The 21555-nt window shown below is 38.0% G+C and overlaps 1 protein-coding gene across 1 annotated transcript in view; it reads left to right on the top strand.

The window, feature by feature from the left end:
• Window positions 1-648: 648 nt before the first annotated feature.
• CCDC171 (coiled-coil domain containing 171) overlaps window positions 649-21555 on the top strand; it is a 155518-nt gene continuing 134611 nt past the window's right edge. The window contains exons 1-7 of the mRNA XM_058827369.1: window positions 649-782; window positions 2839-2945; window positions 3716-3887; window positions 8966-9098; window positions 10576-10750; window positions 13213-13394; window positions 18291-18437. Of these exons, the coding sequence (XP_058683352.1) occupies window positions 3811-3887; window positions 8966-9098; window positions 10576-10750; window positions 13213-13394; window positions 18291-18437 (714 nt within the window). The 5' untranslated portion in view covers window positions 649-782; window positions 2839-2945; window positions 3716-3810. The remainder of the gene's footprint in view (window positions 783-2838; window positions 2946-3715; window positions 3888-8965; window positions 9099-10575; window positions 10751-13212; window positions 13395-18290; window positions 18438-21555) is intronic.

Genomic DNA, 21555 nt, shown 5'->3' with positions numbered 1-21555 from the left:
AAAACCCAGTATCAGTAAAAGCCAATTATAGAAATCAAGTCAGCAACTATAAATGAAGTTTGGAGACTTTATCTCAGAGGGTGAAAATATTACAGTTTTTTTTTCCTTTCATTAAAACTTCATTTTTTTACCTTGAAGGATATACCACTGACATGTTACTGCTATTGTCCACTTTTCTCGGGTATGGTGGGGTGGATTTTATTTGCTCACTCTCTTACGCTGTTGTTTGACATCATGTGTTTACATCTGGGTCTTGAAATCTCTCAGTTGAGATGTTTCAAAGAACCTTTCCTTTTGCGCAGTGGTAACCTTGTAGCCAGTCTCCCACATCCACCCTGCTGCGATTTTTGTCTCACGGTCTCCCAAAATATATTTTTTCCCCTCAGAATCAAGATAAACATTCAGTTTGCTTCTCTTGACAATCTCACTGAAGAATGTGCTGCCCCGAATCCGAGGACATGCACATCTCAATCTGGCGCTCATGTCAATCGGTCATTTTAATTTCCCACAAGCATTTCATATTTTCGGAGGTGAGAAGGCCCAGGACGCGCCCGGGGCCGGCGGTGCGGGACCCGTGCGCGGGGCTGCGCGCGCCGCCGCGCCGCCCACTGATGACGTTACGCCGCGGCCGGAAGTTGCCGTTGGGAAGGCGCTCCGCGCCGGCCGCGTCCCTGCTGGCGGCACCTGGAAACGGCGCGGCGCTTCCCGGCTGCCCGGAGCGGCCTCGGGGTGCTGCTGCTGGAGCTCTGTTCTGACCTTGTTCCCTCAGCCCTTCCTGCCAGGTAAAGCGCCGAAGCCGCCGACACAGCGTGCGCTCAGGCAGCGCCGCTCCGGCGCCAGCGGAGCGAAGGGATGCTGCTACTTTGGTTTTCTGCTTGCTTAAAATTTTTCAGCCTGCGTTAGTGAAAAGCTAGTGGTTCGTTCAGCCGAAACTGGTGAACTTTTATAGGTTGCAGCACAGGTATGGTAGTTCCGCCTGGCTTTGCGTGTTTTAAATTAGCGCATCTTGATTAGATTTAGTTTGCTGGAGGGGACTTTAGAGATCCTCCAGTTGCATTCCTTTACCGTGGGCTGGGTCACCTCCCTCCAGACCAGGTTGCTCTGAGTTCCATCCAGCCTGGCCTTGAACACTGCCGGGGGTGGGGCATCCACAGTTTCTCTGAGCAACCTGTTCCGGTGCCTCAACACCCTCACAGTAAAAAATTCCTTCTCCACATCCAGTCTAAGTCAATGGCCTACATAAAGTTAGTTAAGCATATTTAGAACTTCGTGAGTAGAATATGTATGACACAAGTTTTGTAGGTAACATCCATCGAATGTATTACCTCCTCAAGCAAAAACTTAACTATTTTGTTTGATTTGTTTGATTGTGGAGCTCTTACGAGCCGCTCCATGCCCAGTAATTTTTTTTTTCCCCCCTAATTGAAATAGCATGCTTTTGGAGTGTATACATTTGTGTTCTAGTAAACTATGTATGTGCATCTTAGCAGAGAAATGTTGTATATTCAAAATCATTAGCATTCCCACAAAACAGTCATTAGATATTCCCTGTTTTCCTTCCCCCTCCCAAGGTTATTAAAAGACTTAGAAGTCATTTCAGAAGGTTCTAAAACTTCTAGGTGGTGTGGATGTGTCAGAGGAGATTTTGCTTATGTTTTGAGATAGATTTTTTTTTTTTCTGCTGCATTTAGTTGCACCATTTTCTTTTCCTACTGTTCAGATTTTGGTATAAAGCCAAATACATTTTTTTGGCAATCACTATTTAGAAATGGGTGGTATGAAAAACTAATTTCTTAGTTTTCAGAGATATGTTTTAATGTCAAAATTTGGCACAATTGATAGAGGTATAGTTTTCTATACCAGGATACCTCATTTTCTTTTTTATCAAAGCAATTAATCTTTGTTGAATACAGTATTACAAGTACTTTATCGAGATTTTCTTCTCTCATGTAAAGTTAAAGCTTTCATTGTGCAAGTCACCAATAATTTAATGAAACTTAATATGTGCCTAGAGATAATACCATAATCTATGCACTGAAAATGAGGCTTTCAACTATTTTCTCATTTGAGATGGAAAGGAAGCTATGTTGTTTTCTTTACGAGTATGAGTGACTGTTGCATGGCAATTATTGTGTTTTGAGTCTTATGAACACGTGCACTATGGTGAATTCAAATACATAGACATTAAAAATCACAAAGGCTCCATCTAGCTATTCTATATGAATATACTGCTTTTCTGTAAAAGCAAAACAAAGACAAAACCCCCAACCAAAAACTCAGAGTTTTTAGAAATAATTGTTTTTTGCTTCATTTTCTGTTAAAATTATAGACTGAAGCAGAAATGCATTTTTTTCTTCTCCATATTTCTAGTGCAGCAACTGGAATGAGTAAAATCAGTTCATATTAATATATTATACCAACTGTTGTTATTGGACACCACAATATAAAAAATACATTAGAGTTTTAGCATTGAATTTAGCATTTAGCCACAAGGTTGGTGAAAGCCTTATGAGGAATGGCTGAGGTAATTTGGTCTGTTCAGCCTACAGGAGGCTGAGGGGAGACCTCATTGCAGTTACAACTTCCTCATAAGGTGAAGGGAAGGGCAGGCACTGATCCTTTTTATCTGGTGACTACTGACAGGAGTTGGGGGAATGGTCTGAAATTGTGTCAGGGGAGATGTTAGGTTGGATATTCAGAAATGTTTCTTCACCCAGAGGGTGGTTGGGCACTGGAACAGACTCCCAGGGAACTGGTGTCAGCACAGCCTGACAGAGTTCTAGAAGCATTTGGACAATGCTCTCAGGCACATGGTGACTCTTGGGGTGTCCTTTGCAGGGCCAGGATTGGGACTTGATAATTCTAATGGATGCTTTCCAACTCAGCTTATTCTATGATTCTGTGAACATGTGGCTGCAAAGGAGGGATGGCAAAATAGAGTCCAGGCAAGTTTCCTATTTGGGCCTTTAATATGGATGTCCATCTGCTATCATGTTCAAAAACAAACCTTTATGGCTTGTTAATATTGACTGTTGAATACAGCTTATGTTTCATGTTACCTTGCTTTAATTAATGAAAAGAGGTCATTAAAGAGTTTGCTGTGCAACTTGATGTAAACAATGGATTTTTTTAAGGTCTGCATTATAAATATGTTGTCTATATTGATTTCTTTTATACTGTAACTCTAAGTTAGTGCTTCATTCTAAAGGTGAGAGGAGTTATAGTTCAATTTTGTATTCCTCCTGTATAGTCCCAACTATTACAATTAACAATAAAAATACGTTCAAATAGAAAATTCCAGGTTTGTAAAACACTTGGAAGACTTGCTGTGTTAAAGGCTGTTACCAGACAGCAAACCTAGTACATGCAATCATGGTTTAGCATTTCAACAGAATTTTTTTTAGGAGAAATGGAGTTTTTAATATTCTTACAAGACAGAGGATCAATGTATGCAAACAAAATATTTTTTACTGATATTCTGTAAACCTTGGCAGGGGATATTCTGCTATGTTACTATATATGTGTATGTTGATCTACATTATTTAAGCTTAGAGGACTAGAAGTACAGTTCTCATAGTTGTCTATAACTGTAAAATTATAGTTGGTAGTTGTTCACATGCCATAGTAGTAACACTGTTTTCTAATTGCTTGTGAGTATTAACAAACTATTATTTCACTATGTTGCCAAATAAACAAAAGCATGTCTGTGTTACAGATTTTAATGTTTTTATGATATGGGAGAATCATCTTGGAGGCTTGCTAAGTAAATGTATACACAGTCAATGATTCATTCTCCAGAGTTTATAGTTTATGCAGCTTAAAAACTACCTATTGGCCATCATGAGTTCATCCTCTCCAGTCAGCTGCACTGTTACAGAAGCTAGAAGGTAAGCTTCATTTCTGTATTTTTAAGTCCAGTAACATAGTTCTTGTTTTTTGTGATTTATTTTCTAGACCCCTGGAATTATGTAACTCAGGCTGAAAAAGAACCAGATACAGTGTGATACATGCAAGCTATGCCGTGTCAATACAGTTACTAGATCTAAGAGTTATGGAATGGCCAGGGTTGGAACAGACCTCAAAGATCATTGAAGTGCAACTCTCTGCTCTGGACAGGGTCACCTTTCACTAGATGAGGTTGCTCAGACCCCCATTCACCTTGGCCTTGGGCCAACTGCAAGGGATGTGGCAACCATAGCTTCTCTGGGCAATCTGTTTCAGTGCCTCACCACACTCACAGTAAAGGATTTCTCTAATATCTAATCTAAGCCTACTCTCTTTTTACTTACAGCCATTCTCTCTTGTCATGTCACTTCCTGCTCTTGTAAATAGTCTCTCTCCATCTCTCTTGTAGGCTTCCTTCAGGTACTGGAAAGCCACAATTAGCTCACCCTGGAGCATTCTCTTTTCCAGGCTGAACAAACCCATTTCTCACAGCCTTTCACCAGTTCACCTCAGGAAAAGTGCTCTATCCCGCAGATCAACTTCTTGGGCCTCCTTTGGACATGCTCCAGCAGTTCCATGTCCTTCCTGTGCTCGGGACTGCAGAGCTGATGCAGCACTGCAGTGAGGTCTCAGCAGAGCAGAGCAGCGGGGCAGAATCCCCTCCCTGCCCTGCTGCCCACACTGCTCTGGATGCAGCCCAGGACATGTTTGGCTTTTTGGGCTGGGAGTGCCCATGGCTGGGTCATGTTCAGCCTCTCACCCACCAGCACCCCCAAGTCCTTCTGGGTCAGGCTGTTCTGATCTGTCCATCCCCAGCCTGTGCTGGTACCGGGGCTTGCCCTGACCCAGGTGCAGTGCTTGTACTGGGTCTTGGTATCCCTTCTGAGACTCCCATGGGCCCACTTCTTGAGCTTGTTCAGATTCCCCTGGATGGCATCCCATCCTTCAGGTGTGTCAACTGCACCACTCAGCTTGGTACCATCTGAAAACTTGTTAAGGAAGTAGTTGATCCCTTTGTGTCATTAGTGAAGATACTAAATAATACTGGTCCCAGTATAGATGCTGAGGGACACCACTTGTCACTGATGTCCTTTGGGACTCTGAGCCATTAATCACTACCCTGTGGATGTTACTGTCCAACTGTTCTCATATCACCAGTGATGAGTCCACTCATCAAATCCATCTCTCCAATTTAGAGAGGAGGGTGTTGTCAAAGGCTTTACAGAAGCCCAGATAAATGCCATCTGTAGCCCTTCCTTTGTCCATTGCTGTTGTCATGTTACCAGATGATAAATTGTCTACACCTGGTGAGCTAACACAATGCTTTTTCTCCTAAAACCATTGGCCTGTGGAACTGCACAATGCCCATTGTGTAAGAAGAACTGGAAGTTCACCAGCTGCCGTGCCCTGACAGCTTGACTATGTGAACTCTAACACTGGGGTCCCTGACCACTATGGACTACCAGAGGGACCCCCAGGACAGAAGAATACATATATAAAGGAGAGGGAAAATACTTAAATGATAGTGGGGAAACGATTATAATGTGTATTTTTATTCTGGGACAATCAATGAGCATGCATGTAAAATATATATATATTACAGTATATAAACAGGAACTTTCCTATACTCAACATGCAAGACTGCAGGAGGAGCTACTGCCTTGTGTGTCTGGCTGAAAAAAGAATGCCTGCTTCTTAATGCTACATTGCTTTTAAGGAGTTTTTTATTTTATTGAATTTTTGGTAGCAGTCACTTCATCATTGTATGTGTGCTTACTTGCCATCTGATGTGCAAGAATTCTCACATGAGTATAGGAGACATGACTGAGGTAGTTTCTGTCTCCATTTGGGAGCAATGTCATGGGGTTCCAGAAGGGCTTTCTGCAATGGCTGTGGGGGGGAAAGGTTGGTTGTAAGTCTTGCACATGGCTCTTACTTTGTTTAACCTGATAGGTGTTTGATCTTTGTCACAATTAAAGTAAACTTTAATTAATTCTGTTTATCTTAACTGTGAGAGCTATTTGTCACTATTTAAAATCTGACTGTAAAAACCTGCTGGTTGTATAGAAATAGCAAAATTCAGTGATTCTCCTCCTCCTCCTCCTCCTCCTCCTCCTTCTCCTTCTCCTTCTCCTTCTCCTTCTCCTTCTCCTTCTCCTTCTCCTTCTCCTTCTCCTTCTCCTTCTCCTTCTCCTTCTCCTTCTCCTTCTCCTTCTCCTTCTCCTTCTCCTTCTCCTTCTCCTTCTCCTTCTCCTTCTCCTTCTCCTTCTCCTTCTCCTTCTCCTTCTCCTTCTCCTTCTCCTTCTCCTTCTCCTTCTCCTTCTCCTCCTCCTCCTCCTCCTCCTCCTCCTCCTCCTCCTGCTCCTGCTCCTTCTCCTTCTCCTTCTCCTCCTCCTGCTCCTGCTCCTGCTCCTGCTCCTGCTCCTGCTCCTGCTCCTGCTCCTGCTCCTGCTCCTGCTCCTGCTCCTGCTTACACGTGCTCTTGAAACAAAATTATTTTTTCCTTTTTTCTTCCTTTTATATGTTTTCTATATTCTCTACACATATATTTGTAGCTGTGTAGCCTATCATAGTATTTGTAGCTAGCATTTTATGTACTCTGTTAGACAGAAAGACAAAATAAATTCCCCAGTGTCTGCAACCTAGGGTCCAGGGTTAGATTTTGGGCACACCAAGGTTGAAACTACCTCTCTGAGAAACATTTTCATAAACAAAGTTTAGTTCCTACCTAAAAGGAGGGAATTCAAGGAAGGTTGAATTGGGAGGAAACTACCTTATTACTTACGTATGTAATTGCGGATTTTTGTCAGATATGCTAATTTGCTAAACATTGCTAAAAATTTTATGGGTGTTATGCTATGTCCACATCTTCAATGTTTTTCACCTGGCAAATTATGCACCTAAGGATCCTTATAAAGGTAACCCCTTTTTATCACTTAACTGTGGGTGGGTCATGATTTTAGGACAAGTGAAAAGGCTTCACTCTCGCTGTTCAGATTCTTCTTACTTCCTTTATGACTTACCACCATGTTGCAGTTTGCAACTTCAGGATCTCATCCAGGGAAGCAGCAGGATTCTGGGGACCAGCATGAAACACCAACGAGCCGGGCTCCTGGTTCATGAAACCATTTATTCAGCATGAGAACAAACTCAGATCCAGAACAGAGAGCTCCGAATAGAGGCACAGCAGGGGTTTTTGAGGGACAGAGCTCTTGAGGGTTTCCACCTTTGAGGGTGGAGTTCAGGGTCAGGGACCAGCAGAAGCACACCAAGGGAGAACCCCCCTCAGGGACTCAAACCCAATCAGAACACCTGGGCCACCCTTCACAAGGGGTTTGGGGTGGGACAGTGTTAACTCTTTGTCTCCCCTGAAGCCGCTACCACACCACTGTATTTTCTTATTGCATTAGCTAAGCGTTGCTTAAAATAATAGTATGTGGTTTTACTTACCTGGGTACTGATTGTTTGCCCTTTGGGACAGTGTTGGTTCCTCTGGGTATGGGTATCATGGTAAGAGCTATGATACATGGAAATCTAGTAATGTGCCAGTGGATTACTTGTTAATACATGTGGGTTTTAATGATCCTTATCTCTTAGGTTAAAAAAAAGAAACAGAAAATGTGTTAAGTACATGGCACCCTGTGGAACAATTACTTATGACATACAATTATTTCAGATCACACAGATGAAGTCCATCTTGTTTTCAAATGAAGATTTGACAGAATTTATTAAATTATAAAATATTTATAGGCTGTAGCTAAAAACCTGAAATTTCATCATTTTTTGTTATTAATGTCTTTAACGGCTACATTTAATCTAGAATACTGTTCCCCTTGTTGATGACATTTGTATTAGTCAGCTTGTGTGAGAAAACATATCATCAGGTAAAGGTTTTAGTTGTGAAACATGTTAATGGTGCCTGTACATAAATCTAGGAGTAAAGTGACTTTTTTTTTTTTTTTTTTTTTTTTATTTAGAGAAATCCAGTATCCTGGAATTTGTTATTTTTTTCTGTAAAATGTATTAATTTTTTCTGTAATTTTCTGTGGTTTTTTTCTGTAATTAATACTTAAGACTTAATGTAGACCAAGGTAAGCTCTTTTAGTACTTTCAGCTCTGCATGAAATGATGCCAATTTTTTGTTTAATTTAACCATGTTTCTTTTTACAATTTAGTTCATATTTAGTGGCCCTGTTCACTTTTGTGTGGAGCAACTGATTATTACAGCCATTCATACACAGTTCTATTAATTTAAAAAGCAACTTATATCAAATAATGTGAACATTGAGTTTCAGCTCCTGAAATCCTTTGAGTTGTCTACTTTGAAGTTATAATACTTGATTGTAAGATTATTAAACTAGTTAATTGAATATGTATTTTTATACTAATTTTTCACTCCCTACATAAAAGCTTGTTTTGATTATTTTGGTATTACTAGTGATGCTCAGAGGCAACTCCTGTTACCTGCCAAGTAGATTTTCTTTAGGCTGAAAAAATAGTGAAAATAACAGAGTATTTTAAAGGACTAGATCTTTAGTTTGTATTTTATTTGTCATCAACTGTTTATCTATAATTTAGATGCATATATTTTTAAAAACAAAGTGTGAGTGAGATTTATTATTTTTTTCCACATTTATGCATTTGTGACAGTGATGTTTTTGAGACAGCAATCCACGTTAAAAAATGAGCCTTATTGAAGAGACAAACAGAAACTTGTTAGTCATTTTAATATATGGTATTGGAGTGATGTTTTTAAGCATCCTGGAAGTTTATTGTATTAATAAAATAATGAAAAATAATTAAAAGGCTGTTTAAATCAACCAAGGGAAATTCAAAGTTCATATCCAATTGAGTCACTCCTTCTACATCTCTCATCATTTTGCATAATAAGTTACAATTGGTGTAGTTTTACTTAAGAGAATGTATAGAGCTTTGGACCCACAATCCGATAAATGAAATAAAGGAGCATTAAACCTTAAAAGGAATGCTTATGTTTTTTTAAAACAACAATATTTTGCAGCTTACATAATGAGGAATGTGAGTTACTACAGAAGAGCAATGAATCGGAATTGGATGCTGTTTTATGTCTGAGATGGAAACTTCTTCAAGCTAAAAAAGAAAATTTGGACTTAACTATTCAACATAATCAAGAAGTAAGGACTTGTTTTCCATTAGCCTTATTTTACTCTTGGAATGTCATCTTATTTCAATACTCTCACATGGTGGATCAAAATCATAGTCAGAAGCTGGAAAATACCAAGAAACGTGTCACTCTAGGGACCTCTCATACCTGTTCATAGATACTGTTACCACCTCTGCTGTCATTGTTAATAGTTAAAGGTGCGTAGGTAACTCAAGCACTTCTCAACAGCAAAATGCATAAGAATCTTATGCACCCCAAGCTCAAGTAAGAGATGGTTTGTTTGTTTTTAATCCAGATAGTTCCATGTATCCATTTTTTGCAATCACACCACAGTTGATAAGCTAATTGTAAAATAAAAATGGAACTGAAGCACAAGAGCAAGTCATTGTGGGAGAAGCAGGCATCTCAATTTGGGTACATACGCAGATAATAAATATACATGGGACAGCAAACTTGATTTATTGGCTGTATCTAGCCAAAACCAGGTGAATGAGCACCCACATCAACTGCTCCTGGCAGACCGTGTAGAGCAGAATGCTACCTATAGTAGTAATAATACTTCTTCAGCAGCGTAGTTTAAACCAGATTAGCATTAGCAAATGTGGGAAGTGTGCCTAGCAGCAATATACTGAAACTAATTACAACTTAGTACCAACCTTTTCCTGTGTTTGTTAGTGGGGAAACTGATATTCAAATTAAAGAAAAGATTAATTCAGTATATTCTTAATGCTACTTCATTTCAACACTAGTTTGCTACAACATCATAAAGGAAATCCTTTGTAATGTGGGTGATTTCCCATGTGTGAAGTTCTCATTAACAAGAATATTGCTACTTTGTGGATGTTTTGAAGGAATATGTATTTTGCTTTCCACCTTCTTGTGTTGAAATATCTTGAACTTGATTTTCTGAATCCAGTTTTTGGCAGCAAATATTGTTTTTCAGCCTGTATAAGATTCCTTTTGGAAGTGTTTTCTATTCTTTGTTTGTTGTGTCTTAGCATTAATGGCATCTGTTTGATTATTGAGCATTATTGGACTGAATTTTATGCTTGTATGTATATTTGTGAGTTACTAGGTGTCTGATAATCTAGTATCCCAGAATGACTGTTTTTCTGAATGTTACCAGAAAATTGTCCAGAATATAATGTTTCTCTTGTGGCATTTTTTCATTTGAGGTGCAGGAAGATGGCAGTAACATATGGTTAATTTTTTTAAGGTAGTGTATTTTTTGAAAAATTGAGGGGTATATTAGAAGGTACATGAAATTTATCTAGGAAAAGGATCAGTTTGCAAAAAAACCAATGAAGTATTGAAATGTGCATAGACATTCAGTTGCAAGATTGGATTTCAAATTCAAGTGGAATAAGGAGGCAGCTGTGAATGGGATTCCAAGTACCTTCTAAAAATATTCTGTAGATGTATTTCTGTAATGTGTTACACTTTTTCAAGAGAACATTATTAGCAATTTTGTGAAATTTATTTTCTAGGTGTCCAACTATGAAAAACAGATAATCAAATTACGGTCAGAAATTGAGAGAGGAGAGGCTGTTCGACAAGGTCTGGAGTATGAGTTGGCAGTTGCCAGAAAAGGTGCCCATCTGAAAATGTGTACTGCAGAAGAAGAATTAAGTGATGCAAGGAACAAACTTGTGGAACTGCAAGGTAGGTTTCAAAAGAGTAAAGATGGAATAAAAGCTAGGTCTGTTTCATGTCACTAAGGTAAGTCGGAAGCAGGGACTTAATTAAATTCTCTAGTTACTGCTGGTTTTTTTTAATCTGTTTTACGTTCCCATCTCTTATCCAGCTACTTTTGAGAGCTCTTACTGTTTCATGTGTGGGTTGGAACTAAGTGGCTAATCTTCCAACCCTTCTTTCCTCTTGTCCATCACCTTCTGTTATTTCTTCCTGTCTGTCTATAGAATTGTAATCACAGTGGCCATCTTCACATCCGGTTTATCTCTGTGTCCAGCAGTTCTTTTCCATTTCAGAGGGGGGGAAAAAAAAAAAAGAAAAAAAAAATAGAAAAAAAAAGACTAGCAAAAATTAATTTCTGCTCATTTGTTTGCTCTATTTCCAGCAGCTTTTTTCTAGAAGTTCTCATCATATGTCTATTTTCTTTCATCTTTTCAAATGTTTCAAGCTTTTCTTGTTCATGTCTGGTTTATTTTCTTCTCATTGTGTTTGTTTCTTTTTTTATAATGTGTGTTGTGGTACTATTAGGTGGAAGGGAAGGTTTTACCTTTTTATTTCCTACTACTTTTGTTTTCAGAAACTTACATCCTTTATATTCCTCAGAGAGATTTTTCATACTTACAAGGAAGTGAGGTGCATTTTTAGTTACCTAAACTAGTATATCTATTTAATCTAGTACAGAAGATGTATCTGTGATTTTGATGAGCCACTGATATTCAGTGAAGAGTTTGGAGTACTCCATGAAGATTTTAACCTTCCAAGAACCAAAATGGAGTCTGGATCTTGCAAGTACTTAAAGTAACAAGTATTTTTAAGATATTTTGAAAGCTGAACTTTCACTCCTTTGGAGAACACATGAATAATCAAAAATCGAAAGGGTTGCAAACACATGAAAAATGACATGTCTTATGGATTGCAATCTGGAAGAAGGCATTTTTTCCCCCTTTGGAAATTTCTCTGTGATTACAAATGGAAGATTTACCTAGAGTAAATTTATGTTTCTTTCCATGTGTGCTAGTTTCCTTGCCAGTGTAAGAGTCATGCCATGCAGATACGAAGAGGCAGGACTCAAGAGGAGCTGATGCTGATGGAAGCACAGCACAGAGAACCCAGTCTGCTGGGATGCCTGTCACTTTCCTGAATGGACTAACATGTGGTGAGAGGGCTGGAGAGCAAAAAGGAATAGGAGTCTTTACAGAAGCAAGGGATGTCTTAAACGCACATATATGTTAGTTTCTTTCAATACCATAGTCAATAATTAGGAGTCTGTCAATTGACAATGAATTCCATTGCCTGAAATTTCTCTAACTTTTTATGTCTGTGACAAGTGCCAAAGAAACCAAATTATTTTGCTGCTTGATTTTTTAGCAATTAATAATCTCCTGATTCTTTTCCTTTGCCCCTTGGAGCATTTCTCACCTCACATGGTGCTTTGATATGACCCCAGCATATCTCCTGAGACAGAATGCTTCATTTGTGCCTTGTACCCTTCAGTGTTTTCTCCAGATTTTTTCTGCTGTTCTTATTCAGGGCTGATTTTCTTCCATCTGACAGTCCTTTCCTGTCATTGTGTCCACTGATTCTCTGTGTCATCTTAATGTGTTCTCTTCATTTAATTATTTTCTGACTAGGAAGAAATGTCAGAAAATTTGGATGGATTTGAAATAAAATCCTGTTACAAAGAGGTGATGACTTAAGTGCCAATGCAGCTAGTTGTATTCAGTAAAATAGAAAGCCATTGTAAAATATTTTCTCCTATAAAGCTGCTTACATGTTATGAAGGCTTCCATGGCATTTAAGCTTTCACAGAAGAGTGTATACAATGTTCCCCATCTCAGGTCATTTGTTGGCTGAAGATTTTAATCTCTTGAGGAGCAGTTAAGTTTCCTTGGAAAAGCTAAATCTTTGCATGGTAATCTAACCTGCCTTAGGTTTATCTACAGTCTCTTTCATGGAAGAGGTGCCTATCTTCAATGTCATTTAAACTGAGCTCAAATTTAATTGATACAGACTAGTACCCACATCAAAAATGACATTTAGAAATAAACTCTCAAAATGTAGCAATCTGAAAATAAGTCCTCCATTCTATAAAGATATCATTTCACAGAATCACAGAATATGGTGATTTGGAACTGACCTACAAAGAGTTATCTCAGGGTTTTTTTTCTTTTCCAAGAGAAAAAAAGTGTTTTAATTTTTAAAAATCTCTCATACATTCCTATGTTCTTGTGGGAAAAACGTGATAGGAGCTATCACAAAATTTGCTAGTGTCTTCTTAGTGAAGATGCTGGAGAGTTAATATTGCAGTGTTTCACAGGATATTAAAATAAACAGAAGAACTGATGATGATTGTGTTTGTTTTTGTTTTTTTCTTGGTAAATTTTGCCATGCTACTTCTACCTTTTTTCTTTCTCTTTTTCTTTAAACAATAGTATTCAATGAAAATCTTCAGCAGAAAGTGGCAGAGACTGAGAAAACATTTCATAATGCTCAACAGAAGTGGGAAGAAGAACAGCAAAGACTGGCAAGAGCGAAGGATGATATCAGCAGAATTTATAACGATGAATATGTATTCCTTCTTAAGGAAAGAAATGAAGTAGAAACGATTTTACTGGTATGGTGTGTTAATAGTTGTAAAGTTGCGTGAGATAATGGCTGGAACCATAATTTTTTGGTGTGAAGTGTGTAGTGGGTTGAGGTTTTTCTGATTTAGAAAAAAATCCCCAAGGTAGCTAAATGCTGCAGAGTACTTCTGAAGAACGTAGCCTTATTCAGTTACACCTAGTGTGCCACTGTGTTTCTTGCTTTGATGAAATGAGTTATGGCTGGTTTTGATGGCAAATGCCTAAATGAAGTTAACCAGTGCACAGTCCATTTGCACTGTCATGCAATACTGAGTTAGTAAAATCAGGGACATCTAACCACCTACTGATTCAATTTCCATGTTACTTCCCCCAGTCTGACATCCAATAGCCTGTGAATATGAAAATAGTTTGTATAATATGAAGACCACATACTTTCAGGGGACCTGAACAGTGATGATGGGATTTCCAGCTGTGCATTGTATGTTACTCACTCCTTACCACATTTGAAGAGTAAGCATTGCTAGGAATTCTGCCATTTGGTTAGATAAAAAACACCTATTATTAAAAGATGGCCTTATAGTCTGCTTTAGAGTGTGGGGTTTGGTTCTTTAGTAATTAATTTCATCATATTTCCTGATTTATACTGATATTTATATATCCTTTGGGTGTTAAACGTGTAAAAAATAATAGAAGTACAAACTTGTTTTTACACCTTTTTTAGCAGCCAAGCTAATCAAAACTAAAATGTGTTTAGAAGAAATCATGTAGCATTATGGTGTAGAAGTGCTGAGTGAACATAAGTTACCTTTTGCCTGCTCCAGAGAGACACAATTACACTACTGTATTTCAATGATACTTTTATCTTTTTAAATGACAAGTTACGTATGTTGTATGTGTAAGAAACACTGATGCAAAACCAGAATGTATTGAGCTGTAGTTAATAAAAAAAAGTGTATTCATAAGGCTGATAGACATTTGCACTGCATGATGTGTGAAGAAAGCAGATTGCTGCTATAAGATTAGCATGTTAATATATATTCTTCCTTTGTAGTCCCTTCTAAGATGTGACAGACTTGACTCAGTTGGGATGGGCATTGGTCAAGCAGTAGAAAATTTTCTGGTTACTTTTTTCCAACCCAGTCAGCTCCAAATGACAGTCTTCCCAAATGACACTAAACTTACCTGGCAGCTTGACAGCCAAATTCGGACAGCAAACCTACCTGTTGTACTATGTATGGTGCTGTTGATCAGATTCTATATGGCACCTGTAGAAACAGCTTGCAAAACAAAACAGGGCAGAGACACTCCTTTAATTACATGTATTTCAGAAGTACTATGTACTGACTCTTGAGCTGTTTGAAGGCAAGATCTGGAAGGAGCGGTGCAGTAATGACACCTGTACTAGAAACCAGGTAGTGTGTGGGTAAGTAGTGTTTCTGTGCATGGGCTGCAAAAGTAGTTGTGTGTTGTTTATCTTAATGACAAAGAGACCTGATGATGGAAAAGGATCCCACTGATTTCAGTTTTCTCTGAATGAAGGATAAAAAGGAAATTCCCTCATCTTCTCAGTAATTTTGTGGATATGTTGAACAGTACTTTGAGAGACTAATAAGGAGAACTGTAAAGGAATAGTTAAAAAAAGAATAAAAAAACAAGAAGAGAAAGAGAAGGTTTCAGAGAAAAATATGTGAGTGCATTGACAGGTGATTGCCCTAAGTTCTTTCTCAGGTCAACAGAAACCTGAGTCAGTTTTCATTCAAAGTCAATGCTTAAAAAAATAAGGTTAGGCTTAGGCTTTGAGGAAACTTACTCTTAGACACAGGTTTCTTATTAAGTTGCAGGTAAAGCAAGCTAAAAGTAGTTCTTTGGCTCTGTGTTCTGGCTAACAGTAGACAGTTAAGTTGAGGAGGATTTGGAATGGACTTGTCATCTCTTGTATGTAGTGTTTAGAAGTGTTTATTCAGTGTGTTTAATACTGTGTAAAAGAATGATGTTTTAAGTATACTTTGCTCTTAGAAGTGATGTTTATCCTCATATCAAAAGGAACAGTGGATTGCTTGGGTCATTGTGTTCTTTGTCAGTGTATGTTGATTTGGAAGGGGAGGGTGATTTGTAGAAGCAGGGGTTTGGTTGGAGGAGTGTACTAAAGCTACATAATTGTTTGTTGCTAAAGTAAGTGTGATTCACTACTAGATGTCAACTACCAGTGTACTTTGAATAGTAAAATTTTCAAATTTCTTCAGTTGAAAATAGTTTAGTTTTTCTGCTTTGTTTTTGTAGTGTTTTCCCTTGGCCATTACCCTAGTTATAGTTACATAAAGTTATAAAATTCTGGGAAATAAAAAAATATACATAAATCTTGAATCTTGACTTGACTATCTTAGTTGTTGTTTGAAAGCTTAACTGATTTAACTTGGCAGATAAATATCAGATGGGTCCAAGTTTGTAAACTAAAACTTATACATTTCAGTCTTTTGTGTTGTGTATGTACAGTCTTGTTTTAAATAATTTGTAATTATTTTGAGTTATGAAATGGAAGGTAAATAAAGTGGTCATAATATGTAAGTAGAAGCAAGATTCTAAGCAGGTATGGCAAATCCTGGGTTCCAAACCTGCACTTTGTGAACTACAAGTCTGAACTTAGCTATGAAAATGCTAAGGTAGGCATAGAAATAAAGTCAGTTGAATCTACTAAACTGTATCTCTGTGATATGGAGTAAAAGTAATCCTTTCTGCTTTCTAACAGAGAAGGGTTTGTATTGTGCTATGTTGATTGTGCTTAGCATAGTGTTTGGTACACAGTAAAAGACGTTAGAGTTCAATAGTAAGTGCAATAGCATCATCTTGTGGTGAGTCAGAATATAGTATTCCTTCACAGAAGCACTGTTTTTCCATAGACTATTTGTGAAAATGTGTTGTTTATACACACTTTAAACCAACCAAGCAGCCATGTTTTTGATAAGCAAATATGTATAGTGAGTGTGTATGACATGCTAATATGCATGTATATATAAAGGTGTTTTCTTTTTTTAGCATGGTGAAGTATGTTTCTTTCTGACCTTCCAAGGGCAGGTAGCTGCTGGAACAATCTGACATAGTCATACCATGTCTGAGAAGTTCAGAGACTTCAAGATTCTGAAGTCATGTTGACCTATTTAACAAGCTTGATGTATTATTCATGTCAGTTTTTGTCTGCTAGTGTTAACTACATTTCCAGCATAAAATATTTTGAAGTCTTGATGGAGTATTTTTCCAGGAAACTATGTATTACTTACTTCATATGCACTTTTTACAATTCACTACTGTTAATACATGGAAGCTAAATCTGAAGAGAAATATTTCTATATCTTTCCAATATGGAGAAGATGAGAGTAGTTGTAAATTTGAGTAAAAGTAATTTTTTTTTTTGCATGCTGGTGGGAAAAAACCTCTTAATTGTCTTGGTATTACAGTCAAAGTTAGAGAATTACCTTAAATTTAATCCATATCTAGGTGGACTGTTTTTGCAATATTTTGATTTACTGAGTTTCCTATTTTTTAATTCACTTGTTTCACAGGCATGTTCCTTGTTCCCTTTTCAGAGAATGCCAAAAAATAGTGCCATAGTGCCTCCACATGAAAAAAGAGAAAATTAATTCCTTTTTTCAGTTACTAGTTGGTAATAATGGAGTGGCACTAGGTGTTAATAAGGGAGTCATGAATCTCTCAGTGTCATGTTTAAGTGGCCAAGACTTTCTACCTTCAGTCATGAAGAACTTCTAAAATTTGTTTTAAGCTTTTGAGAAGACTCATATTTCTTTGATCTTCATGTATAAACATGTTTCTGTCAAATTTCAATCTTCCAAAGAATCATTCTTTATGAATAATTCCTTTTCTTTTCCTTCTCCTCACTGCTCTGCAGATGCCGTATGATTAGTAATCTTCAGGAACAAGATTATGTGATATAAGAGTAATAGCAGAATTTGTAGACCAGGTTTATTTTCACAAAATGTCTCTTGCCGCGATAAACGATAGGAATAAATGAACAGGAGGACTTAAAAGTAATCTTTCTGTGTTTTGCGCAAAACCTAATTGGCTCTCCAAAGGTCCTCCAGCTAAGTCACTGGATTTGTAACTTGTTTCTGATGCTAATTATGGAAAACCTTACTCCTGTCCACTAGACCAAAGCTATTCTTTTTTGATTTCTTCTGGAATCTCCAGCTTAAATATGAACTAGGCTACTGGGGGCTCATTATTTGGCTACTTTGCTTTGTTTCTGGTGTGGCATGAATGAGGATTTTGTAGTAGTGACTCCACAGAGCTGCTGAGTCCAATAGTATTAGCACTTACACCAACCTGTAGTTCGGTTCAGCTTTCAAAGGCAGAAATTTTGGTGGAGAACAGCTTAGTTATTTTATCTTTCCAAGAACTTCATAGTCACATAGCTAATTTTTAAATTCAGTTTCCAGACAGAAAAGTCCTCAGAGTAGTAGAAATTATGCATATTTAATATATGGGAGTAATTTTCAACAAATGTCTGATTATTTGTTTTGAAGTTCTAACAGTAAAAATAATAACAAAGTAAAACTTCTGTCTATGTATCATTTCATCAAATGCATTTAACTTTGTTTCCTCCTCCACCATTGCCATTGAGGTCTGAGAGAGAACAGATTGGAAGAGCAGCCTTGTACCACTTCGGAGAAAGATTTCCTGTGGAGAATTGGCTCTGATTTTAGTATTACTGCAGAAGGTCATGTTTGTAGTGAGTTGTGAGCCAACACATGTTATCTGGTAGTGAATGAAGAAAATGTCTCTTGTTGGGTAAATGGTTGACATGTGCTGATATATTAGATTTTAATAACCTATTCTGATGCAGTCTTTCCTCTTTCGATCACTCTTACTTTATCTTAGCAGAAGTCACTCTTAATGCCTTATTTTTTTTCTAGGAGCTGAATAATGAACTGCAAAATACACGCAAGAAATTGAGAGATGTGGAGGTGGAGCACAGTGGCTGTAATGAGATGCTGAGATCTCAGGCCAATGAACTTAAATGCAGCACTGAACGAGAGAAGAAACTTAAAAAGGAACTTGAAGTAAGGCTTTTTTACTATTGTTATTAGTCTCAACAAGCACTGAGACTGAACAATTTAATTTTTTACTGATATAACCTTCCAGTTGGGCTGGAATTCTGTGTACTTGATGAACAAAATATTGAACATCTGTTTTGCCTAAAAGGCTGAACAGGTGAATGCCACTTTTATTGTCTGCTTGGCTTGCGACTTGTCTTTAAATAGCAGATAGGAAGAGGTTTATGTAAGTGTGAAAATAAAGCTAACTTTAGGAACTCCAAAGTCTTAATTTGTCTATCTTCTTATATTTTTGGATGATTTGATTTCTGGTGGAGAACCTGCTGTAGGTGCAGAAATTGCCAGATGTTGTGCTAGGTGAGGGAGGAGAATGTTGGAAGATCACAATGGTCTTACAGCAGCTTCCTCCTGTCTTGAGTTAGTTACTGAAGGTTTAGTTTTCCTCTCTGTCGAGTGACATCTATGGCTGAGAAGTCTCTAGTCTTTGAGAATAATATCTTGTAAGTATGCTCTTTACACTAAACAGCTAGTTTCCTCCTAAGTTTCAATATTTTATTTGTCCACTGGTAGACTTCGTAGTAGTTACGTTATCTGTTTGTAAAGTCTGGACCAAGACTTTCTTGAATATTTGTAATTGCAGAAAAGCATAGTGAGGTGACAATTCTTTATCCCAACATATCTTTACTACCAAAGGCATCTTTAAATATTTTCTGCAGTGAATTTAGAAGAACTGCCACTTCTTAAATGTTGTATAACCTTAAAGGAACAAATGACATAGTTTTCAGCTGTGTTTTTTGTTCTGTTATTTTTCTCTTAAAGGCAAAATGAATGTTTTAAGCGTTGATTTTTAGGTAGGTAGAGTCCTGCATTAAGGATGAAGCACAAAAGAAAATTCCTACAGGGAAAATCAAAGCTCATCAACTAAAAACACTGACTTATTGACCAACAAGGTAGACATTTGTGCCCTCAGAGAATTCTACAGGAAATCCATTGTCATGTATTTTGAGCTGCACTTACTGGCCTAGGTGGAATTGCCTTCAGTTGGGAAGTGTTGCATACTGTGAAGCTCCAATAGTCCTTTTAAAATAACACCAAGTTTTGCTTCCCAGTACTTGAATAAGGACTCTTTTGACTTCATTGTTTTTGTATATTAGCATAGAAGTCATGAGCTGAAAGGAGGAGAAGCAAGGCAGCAAATAATTTATATTTTTGAATATTTTTATTAAATATACCCACCATCTGTAACTGAAAGGAAAGAATGCAATTCGCTGAAAATGTACAGTTGCTATACCCTAATGATGGTCTTACCAGGGAAATGCTACCTACTGACCACAATCAGAAAAAATATTATTTTTGCTTCTAAATTTATGTTATTTTGTTATTTTTACTTTCTGAATATTTTAATAATGGAAGAAAACATATTCAGTTTACAGAAAAAATGAGTCTCACGGTACTTATTGATAAGGATAGCTATTTAAGCAGTGATTAAGGAGAAGTATGTGATGAAAACATTTGCATTTGAAAGTTAAAGAAAATTAGCACAGGTCCTTGAATCAAAGAAACCAAACTAGGTTAGTCTTAAATTCATATCCTGTTGGCTGCTTGCATCTCACTCTACCATCTTAAAAGTAAATTGTATATGTGTAATTATCTGAAAGGGCCTACAATAACCTTGTAGATGGTGATTCTGCCATGTCCCTGGGCAGCCTCCTCCTATGCTTTGCAACCCTTTCCATGAGGAATTTTTTCCTCATATCCGATCTAAACTTTCACTGGTACAAGTTGAGGCCATTTCCTCTCATTCCATCAGTTGCTACCTGCAGAAAAAGACTGACCCTCAGCTGGCAACAGCCTCCTTTCAAGCAGTTGTACAGAGTAATAAGGTCACCCCTGAACCTCCTTTTCTTCAGGCTAAAGACTCCCAGATCCCTCAGCCACTCTTCACAGGAGTGAAGAGTCTTCACTTCCCGTGTGTTGCAGACCCTTCACCAGTTTTGCTGACCTGCTCTGGACATGCTCCAGCACCTTGACGTTCTTTCTGAACTGAGAGGCCCCACAACTGGATGCAGGATTGGAGGTGTGGCCTCACCAGTGCCAGGTACAGGGGGACAACCCCTGCTCTGCTCCTGCTGGCCACACCATTGCCGGTACAGGCCAGGATGCCATTGGCCTTCTTGGCCACCTGAGCACAGCTGTTCATATTCAGTCACTGTCACCAGCAGCCCCAGGTCCTTTTCAGTTTTCAGTCACTCTGCCCCCAGACTGTGGCACTTACTGGGGCTGTTGTGGTCAAAGTGCAGGACCCAGCGCTGGGCCTTGTTGAATGTCATGGCATTGGTCTTGGCCCATCTCTCCACACATTCCAGCTCCCTCTGCAGAGTCTTCCTTCAGCAGAGCAACGCTTCTGCCCAGCTTGGTGTCATCTACAAATGTAGGTGCATTTAATCCCCTCATCCAGATTACCAATAAAGATAGTAAACAAGACTGGCCCCAATACTGAGCCCTGGGGAACCTCACTGGTGCCAGCTGGATTACACCATTCCCACCAATCTTGGGGCCTGGCCGTCCATAAAACAGTGTACCTGTTCACACCATAAGCAGCAACTTTCTCCAGGAGTATGCTGTGGGAAATAGTTTAAAAGCCTTTGTTAAAGACTAGATCTATAACATCCATAACTTTCTTCATCCACTAAGTGCGTTATGGTATCAGTATCCAAGCTGAATTTCTGTTAAGATATAAAAGTGTTAGAGTAGTACACCTCAGACAGAATGATCTAGGTTTTTTCATGAAGTAGATCTGTATTTCTTTTTACTCTCTTTATACATTTTTTAGCTTGTGGATTGAAGTTGATAGGTACAGGATACATATCTTTAATTTCCATGCCTCATGTTAATGATCATTTGGTTAATAAATGTGTAGTTGAGTTCTTGATGAACTTAAGAAAATTTAAGGTGATTGTGTGAGGAGTAGTGTAATTCTACTTAGACCCCAATCTTAAAATATTTTATTATATGCTAGTTCTTGAAAAGCAATGAAGTTGAACATTTTCTGGAGTTCACAAATCTGTTCTTTTGCTAGCCTCTGCTAGACATAAGGGAGAAATCCACGGGAAAATACTTGGGT

Source organism: Poecile atricapillus, chromosome Z (genome assembly GCF_030490865.1).
Source record: "Poecile atricapillus isolate bPoeAtr1 chromosome Z, bPoeAtr1.hap1, whole genome shotgun sequence".
Taxonomy (NCBI): domain Eukaryota; kingdom Metazoa; phylum Chordata; class Aves; order Passeriformes; family Paridae; genus Poecile; species Poecile atricapillus.
This window is presented reverse-complemented; position numbering and strand designations above follow the sequence as displayed.